Source organism: Triticum urartu, chromosome 7A (assembly GCF_056163025.1).
Source record: "Triticum urartu cultivar PI428250 chromosome 7A, HENAU_Tu73, whole genome shotgun sequence".
NCBI lineage: Eukaryota > Viridiplantae > Streptophyta > Magnoliopsida > Poales > Poaceae > Triticum > Triticum urartu.
In genome coordinates this window covers 576,535,380-576,543,842 of record NC_141879.1, presented here as the reverse complement: position 1 = coordinate 576,543,842, position 8,463 = coordinate 576,535,380, and the positions used below count along the sequence as shown (strand labels likewise).

The window sequence follows — 8,463 nt, the reverse complement described above, 5'->3', positions numbered from 1 at the left end:
TCCAAGATTATGCAAACAAAGCAAAACATTAGCTGGACACACAGATGCACCGGGTATGTATCCAGCCCACCTGAAAAAACATTAGCTTTCTTTTTAGAGGGGGTAAAAAAATATATTAGTTGAACGACTGCACGGACGCACGGCGTACCCAGCCCACCTGAAATCTATATCCATACATATTTTTATCTTTATCTATATCTTTATCTACTAAAATATGGACAAACATTTGTGTTTGCCCGTCACATAAATTGCCCTCAAAGTTGTAAAATATCACCCATCGATGCCACCAGTAAGTGACAAAAAAAACATTCCCTTTGATGGAAAAAAAATGCTTCGTTTCGCAAGGGGAGACCCGTCTGGGCCAGCCCACAAGTACTAGATAAATATAAATATTTTTGGTGCAATATTGAGGAATTTAACTCGCAACCAACACCTTGCGGAGGCATATTGCTAGCCAGTGAAGCCTATGCATATTTGTGACTATTATGCCATGCAAAAGTTTAAGAATTAACTGCAGGGGCAGACTGGAATATTATTTGACTTTTTTCAAAACACTTCTTGAAATTCAGAATAATTCTTTTTAATTCTGAACAATTTTTTACAAACCCAATTTTAAAAAATGTGAACAATGTTTCAATTGTGCATAAATTTAAACTATGGGAACTTTTTTTCATTTGTGAACAAGTTTTGTAAGATGGGAACATTTTTCTCATTCTTGGACAAAAGTTTGAAAACGGGAACATTTCTTTGAATTTTTGGACAAAATTTGAAATCAAGAACATTTTTTTGAAATTCTGATATTTTTTTAAAAATAGAATAATTATTTAAACAGTTGAACTTTTTTATATTCCTGTACATTTTTTATTTTGTGATTTTTTTTGAAAACATGAACATTTTTTAAAAATTCTTTTGTAAAGCATCATTTTTGAAAATTCCGAACACTTTTGAAAAACACATACATTTTTTGAAATTTTTAATAAATCTTAAAATTTCCAAACAATTATTTAAATTTATGGACAAAAAGGCCAGCCCATTTTAGATCGCTTGGTGTGCTCTGTGTGTGTTTGGTCAACTCCTTGACACAGAGAGCGTCTTATAGGATTTTCCGCCCTCGAACCCGTCTCATTGTTCTAAGAAAAAGCGAACCCCTCTCGTACCTTCCGATTCCCTTCACCACACCACACCCCGTTGCCTCCCATGCCACTGCATCGCGAGGCCGTGCTCGATGACATCCACAGGTAGCTTCTGGGAAAGTCAGCCGAGGTGCAAGACCTCAAGGAGAAGCTCACTGCGCAATTCCACCTATCCAAGGAGCACCATCACGGCACCTTGGCCACAGATGGCCCCCCGACAACGTAACTGCTCGGCGATGCAGGCTCACCTCCGCATGGCCGCCAGTGGTGCAACTCTCTCCTTGATCCTAGCCAACAACGTGACCGCAGTGTGCGGCGACGGAGACGATGTGACAAAGACATACTTCAACACCTAAGCCCTTTACAACCACATCTCATGCCCTGTCTCTCGTGATCGCTCATGTTGCCTTTCTCTATAGACTCCTCACCGCTAACAGCCGCCATGTCGCCATCATCATTAGGCCACCCGCTGGTTGCATCTTTTTCCATGGTTGTAACCTCTCGACAATAGGAGCAATCCCATTGTTGGCATAGAGCCTGAAAATCCTTTGCCTCTCTTTACCGTCCAAACATGAAACCTTGATATTTGATTAAGCTCAACAACTGTTATTCAACCGAGCTGATATAACTAGGGTAATCTTCTTTGCACACTCCTTAGAGAGAGAAAAAATATTCTTCATGTTACGTGCAAACTCTCTTAGCATGTTTCTAAAGGTCGGAAAGAATTTTGTAATCACTAATGTACATTTGGTAACTTAATTACCAATTAAACACCAATTTTGTATTCATTTAATTTTTTTAGTTTGTGTGTGTAAATGTATGATCCTCATGATTTTGGGTTCTCAATAATATACCAACTAATGAAGGTAATAACTCCTTACACTTGGTTAACTAATTCAAAAGGAAGAGACAGAGTATCTCGATGATGCAGCAAAATGCGGTCCTAGTCATTGGCGATTACGATTCTTTTTTGCTCCCGTTGCAACGCACGAGTTCTTTTGCTTAGTCCATATATAACAATAATCATATGGATGTGCCGTGCACTCCACCCTCCATACCATGATCACACGAGAACAGATTAGCAATATTGTTGCCAGATGTATAATGATCAGAAAAGAGGCCGGGCTTAAAATGCGGTGCGAGCAATACCGCCACAACGCGACATGAAACCAAAAGCCTCCCTATGAAGAAAGGAAAGCCTTGCCGGTGCACGACACGACGCTCGCCATATCAGGATCGGCATGGCATGCCGTGCACTCCACCAGCGCGCGCACAGTGCCACGCAATGGCCGCATCCATCGATCACGCAGACGGATCAGCCAGCCAGCCTTGCAAGGCGCACACTGCCATTTTGAAGCTACGCTGCACGATGCGCTTCGTCCTCTCCGTTGGCGCCAAATACAGTACACGCCACTGCGAAAATGGAAGCTCTGCCACCCTGAAAAAGCCCCGCAGGCCCCCTCCCCTGCCAAAGCACTCGCTCGCCCCGCGCCGCTTGTCCAAGATTTCCTCCTCCCTCTTCCACCGCTGACCACCGCTCCACTCATGGACGGCGACCGGGTCCGGGCGCGCCGGTGGGCGGACGAGGAGGCGGAGGAGCGGCCGCTGAAGGTGGTGTTCGCGTCGCCGGCGGAGCACTTCACGGACTCGGCGCCGATCGGGAACGGCAGCCTCGGCGCCATGGTTTGGGGCGGCGTCGCCTCCGAGAAGCTCCAGCTCAACCGTACGTACCAGCTGCCTCCCCCGTTGCCTAAGCTTTTGCCATTCCTTTCCCTGTTCATGACGGTTGTTTCAAACGGAGCACGTACTGGAATCAGCAAACAGAGTGTTGTGACTCGTGACTCGTCCAAGAACGGCACCTGGAGGGTGTTCGATGAAACTCCCTAACCAAACCACCCTCCCTTATATGATTATGTATCATGGCAACTTGGCAAGTGAAAGGATGATAAAAGTAACCATAATTGTTTTTGCAGTTGACACTCTCTGGAGCGGTGTGCCGGGAGATTACACCGACCCGAAAGCACCTGCCGCCCTTGCCGCCGTCAGGAAGCTCGTCGATGAAGGACGGTTTGTGGATGCCACCAGCGCGGCTTCGGGCCTTTTCGGTGGTCTAACAGAGGTATGCTATATGCCACGGTGTTCTGCTTTGCACGTCGGAGCATGCTATTGATTGTCGTGTCGCGGTGAGGCCAGACCTAGCACCATGAATTCCTTGATCCTTGCCGTCGTTGAGTATTGTTCCGAATTATGATATGATGCATCTTACTGCACATTAAATGTGTGCTTTACTTTGTTATGGTTGGGCCTTTGGTTGACGATATATGCAACATTTTAGCCTTTACTGCACCATGGCTGTATGGTCCGTCGGCAAAAAAAATGTTGGAAGAGACCTTTTTTTTCTTACTTGTAAAAACCACTTAAGGTAAAAGGTCATTGTTTCGTTAACCTGTTATAAGTTGAAAAGTAGCATGCTTATTTCCAAAAATAGCATATCCTAGCCAAAGAAATTGAACTAAACTTACCATTGATTTTCAAGTTGAAAGTTATTGTTGCAAGATGCAGTATTACACATCTGCAATAGAAGTTCATAACACTATCTTATCTTGATGCTATGAAGGTCTACAAACCTCTTGGAGATATGAATCTAGAGTTTGACACATCCAATCAGGAGTATAGTTCCTACAAAAGGGAGCTTGATCTGCATATTGCTACCACAATTATCACGTACAACATTGGAGAAGTTCAGTACACAAGGGAGCACTTCTGCTCAAATCCACACCAGGTCATTGTTACCAAGATTTCAGCAAACAAACCAGAACATGTATCATTGACTTTATCGTTAAATAGTAAGTTAAACCACAGAGTTCGTGTAATGAATGCAAATGAGATGATCATGGATGGCACCTGTCCAGTACAAGGACACAAGCTACAAGAAAATGAAGCCAACGATGCTACTGGTATCGGGTTTGCAGCTGTCCTTAGCCTGCAGATGAGCGGCACTGCTGCAAAAGTAGCAGTTCTAAATGATCAAAGTTTGAGAATTGACAATGCAGATTGGGTGCTTTTGCGGGTTACAGCTGCTTCCTCATTCAATGGGCCTCTTGTGAATCCGTCAGACTCAAAACTGGATCCTGAATCAGCTGCTCTGAAGGTCATGAATATGATTAGGAATCTCACATTTGATCAGCTCAAAGCTGCTCATTTGAAAGATTACCAGGGTCTTTTTCACCGTGTTAGTCTGCGGCTATCACAAGCAGCAGCTATAGAAAAAATAAACATGAAAGAAGTTGGTGATGCCGTCAAGACTACAGCAGAAAGAGTGAATGGTTTTCGAAGCGACGAGGATTCTTCTTTGGTTGAACTTCTCTTCCAATATGGTCGATATCTGCTTATTTCATGCTCTCGACCTGGAACACAGATATCTAATCTGCAAGGAATTTGGAATCAAGATCTCTTTCCTGGATGGGAGTAAGTTATTCTTATGTCTAAAGTTATTGCATCGATATCCTTTATTTTTCATTTCCCTTATCTGTTTTTTATATGTGAGGCAGTAACTACCTACTCTAATACATGCACTTGATGATGAATTGACTATTAAAATATCTGACTTGCTAACTAAGGCAACTGGGAGATATTGCTAGGGGCTGCATTTTCTCTTTTTTGTTTGTGATCCATACTGTTTTAATTTTGCAGGTGTGCTCCGCACCTCAACATAAATCTTCAGATGAATTATTGGCCAACACTTCCTTGCAACCTTACTGAATGCCAAGAACCACTACTTGATTTCATAGCATCTCTTGCAGTTAACGGAACTAAGACTGCAAAAGTAAGTTCTACTGCTTTCAATATTTGATTTTAGTGAAACAGTGAGGTTACCACAAATATGAGTAGCATGAGAATAGAATTGTAATACCTTGCGGAGTTATACTAGGGGAAAATATGCCATATGCCACCAGACAACACATGGCCAACTTTGTAAAGGCATCACTGAAATCTACTTACTGAACAGTTTAATTTCTTAGGTCCCACGACAGTTGCTAGAGGTGTGTTATCTCGCCGCGGGAGCTAAACACACACACACACATACACACATCTGCATGTCGCACACAAAAATAAAAATAGGTTGACAGTAGACTATCTGATTTAGATCCATGACACAAAGGTAGACAGGTAGTCACTGAACTTTAGATTTTGTTCTGACTGCTAAGTCCTGCAAACAGTATGTTTGTTTATGATAATTGTGCTTATACTTGTTAACTCTAAACTGAGGCGAAGTTACCTAGACGAGATCAGTGTCTTTCTTCCATTCATAACATCCTTAACGTGTAGAAGAATCAAAACATCTGATTGCTGGGGGAATTCTTTGTTTGTGACAGATCAATTACCAAGCAAGTGGCTGGGTAACTCACCACGTCTCAGACATATGGGCAAAATCATCAGCTTACAATGAAGATGCCAGGTTCTCAGTGTGGCCAATGGGGGGTGCCTGGCTTTGTACGCATCTTTGGGAGCACTACCAGTATTTATTGGACAAAGTAAGAAACAGATATGCTTTAATGTTGTTAGCTCATATAAATATTCTTACTACCTCATATTATTTTGCAAATATAGTCTGGTTACAACGTCTCAATGTTTTGCAAGTTTTATGTTACCACATTGTTATTCTCTTATTGTGCAACTTGTCTTCGATTCGTTACTACCTTGATACTCACATAATTATGGGGTTCTGCAACACTGGAGTGTTTTCTGAAACTATATTTCTTGTTAAAACTGTATCAAGGATGTCCCAGTGTTCCTACAGCAGTATCATTTGGCATCTCACAGTTTTGAAATTCTTGTTATTCTTTTATGTTTCTTCTAGGACTTTTTGAAGAACACTGCATATCCATTGTTGGAAGGATGTGCGCTGTTTCTGACTGATTGGTTGATTGAGGGACCTCGAGGTCTTTTGGAAACAAACCCCTCTACTTCTCCCGAGCATGTTTTCATTGCTCCAGGGAGTGGTGGTCAGCAAGCTAGTGTAAGCTATTCAACTACAATGGATATCGCAATCATCCGAGAGATATTCTCGGCAGTCATTTCTTCTGCAGAGGTAACAATTGATGCCCTAACTGGTTATAACAATGTAAAATGTAATCAGAAAGATAAAAATATATGCTGGTGTAGTTTTTTTTGTTTTTGTTTGTGAAATGTGTGTTGACTCGATCATCTCTCAAACATAATATTTTGATGCTACTACGCAACAGATTTTAGGAAAATCTGATACTCCTCTGGTCCAGAAGATCAAGGAAGCGCTTCCAAGGCTCCCTCAGAATACGATTGCTGAAGATCAAACACTCATGGAATGGGTAAATGCTCAAGCTCTGCTTGGGTTTGGATTTATTTCTATTATAATTCGACTCACATCTTGGTTTTTTTCACGGAGGCACAAGATTTTAAGGACCCTGAAGTTACCCATCGGCACCTGTCACATCTCTTCGGTCTTTATCCTGGTCATACTATAACCATGCAGAGAAATCCTGAGATTTGCGAAGCTATTTCTAATAGTCTTCACAAACGAGGTTTGCATAACACTTACTAATAAAGGGACATTTCTCCTCAAATCGGAAGTTAATACATCGTTGTTTCTTACTAGGGGAAGATGGACCTGGATGGTCAAGCACGTGGAAGATGGCTTTGTGGGCGCGCCTTCTTAACAGCGAAAATGCATACAGAATGATCCTAAAGTTAATCACGTTGGCTCCACCTGGTGAAAAAGTTGGGTTCGAAGGAGGACTGTACACCAATCTGTGGACAGCACACCCACCATTCCAGATCGATGGAAACTTTGGGTACGAAATGTTCTTACTTTTTCAGTATACGATATATGCTTCATTCTGTCTGATCAGTTTGACAGTTTCCGGGTTGCGTAATTACCAATTAACCAACTCTGAAAGTAACATTAGCATCTCCAATTCTGTACTGTCTTGCAGATTCGCAGCTGCGATCGCTGAAATGTTGCTTCAGAGCTCTCCCACTGACCTGCATCTACTGCCCGCGCTTCCACGCGACAAGTGGCCTGAAGGGTGTGTCAAAGGGCTGAGGGCCCGGGGTGACACCACTGTCGGCATCTTCTGGGAGAAAGGGGAGCTCCAGGAAGCAGTGCTGTGGTTTAACAACAGAAACAATTCAGCTTTACGGTTGCATTATGGCGGGCAAGTTGCCGAAGCCACAGCGGAAGCTGGTCACGTTTACAGGTTCAATGGGTTTTTACAGTGTGTCGAGATATGGCCCCTTGACAAATGCCCATTTTAATGTGTGTGTGTGTGGCTTCTTCATTGTGTATGGACATATGTATATGAGTTGCTGTGTGGATAATAATTTAAGGCGTGTGGCTTGATTAAGAATAATGAGTTGGTGTGTGGGTAATAACGCCCCCCCCCCCTCCCCTCGGGCTCTCGCGACCGCGTCGCCCCCGCGGGCGACCGGCCGCGCCCCGGCTCCTCCTCCGCCAGCTCCCCCTCTTTCCCCCTCCTCGCCGCCGTCGCCGGCGTTCGCCGCTGGGCCTAGCCCGGGCGACGCTGGTGGCGGCGGCCCCCGGCCATTCCCCTCTCGGTTGCTCTCCGACGCGGGGCGGAGGACGCCGGGGGGTGTTCCCTAGGCGGCGACGGTCCGGCGTGGCGGCGGGGCTTCCTAGCGCGGTGCGGGAGATCGGCTGGACGGCGGCGTCGCCGTTGGCGGCGGGGTGGCGCGGCGGCGCGGCCAGGCGGCGCCCGCTCGGCCCAGATCTGGGCCCTTCGACGGCGGGGCGGGTCGACGGCGTGGCTCCCAGGAGGCGGGGGAGCAGCGATGGGCGTTGGGGTGCTGGCGCTGCCTTGCTGCAGCGTGGCCGGCGGGGCTTAGCGGGCCCGATTCGGGCCTGGCCGGGCCAGGGGTGGCCTGGTATGCCCTGCTGCTGCGTCCGGACGGCGACCGCGACGGTGCCGGAGGCTCAAGCCTCCTGCACGACGGCGGAGGAGGTGGTTCCCTCCCGCGCGGCTACGGCGCTGCTGCTCCCATCGTCCAACGCCTCCTCCTCGTTCTCTTGGCCTCGTGGTGGCGATCTCAGTGAGGCGGCGTGGGTGGCGTTGCAACCGCGGTGGCGCATGCTGGTGGGCGGTGGGCGGCGAGCCGGTTGGTTGGCTTCGATCCGGTTGGGCGGTGGGGTTTGGAGTTGGGAGAAATCCTTGCCGGATCTTCCGGCTCCGGTGCGGTGACGCCTGCGGGTGCCACCATTCCTTCCTGGAGGGTGTCGGTGGTCTTCATTCCCCTCTTCCCTCCGTGTGCCGGGGGAAACCCTAGGATACGTCCG

At 46.1% G+C, this 8,463-nt stretch overlaps 1 protein-coding gene across 1 annotated transcript; it reads left to right on the top strand.

Annotated features, from left to right (window-relative positions):
* Nucleotides 1–2,509: 2,509 nt before the first annotated feature.
* On the top strand, nt 2,510–7,522 carry LOC125524735 (alpha-L-fucosidase 2). The gene is made up of 10 exons (XM_048689772.2): nt 2,510–2,856; nt 3,107–3,252; nt 3,751–4,601; nt 4,827–4,959; nt 5,510–5,668; nt 5,995–6,225; nt 6,380–6,481; nt 6,559–6,694; nt 6,769–6,964; nt 7,106–7,522. Exons 1-10 carry the CDS (start codon nt 2,679–2,681, stop codon nt 7,425–7,427), a joined length of 2,454 nt encoding a protein of 817 aa, XP_048545729.2. The 5' UTR covers nt 2,510–2,678; the 3' UTR covers nt 7,428–7,522.
* Nucleotides 7,523–8,463: the final 941 nt, after the last annotated feature.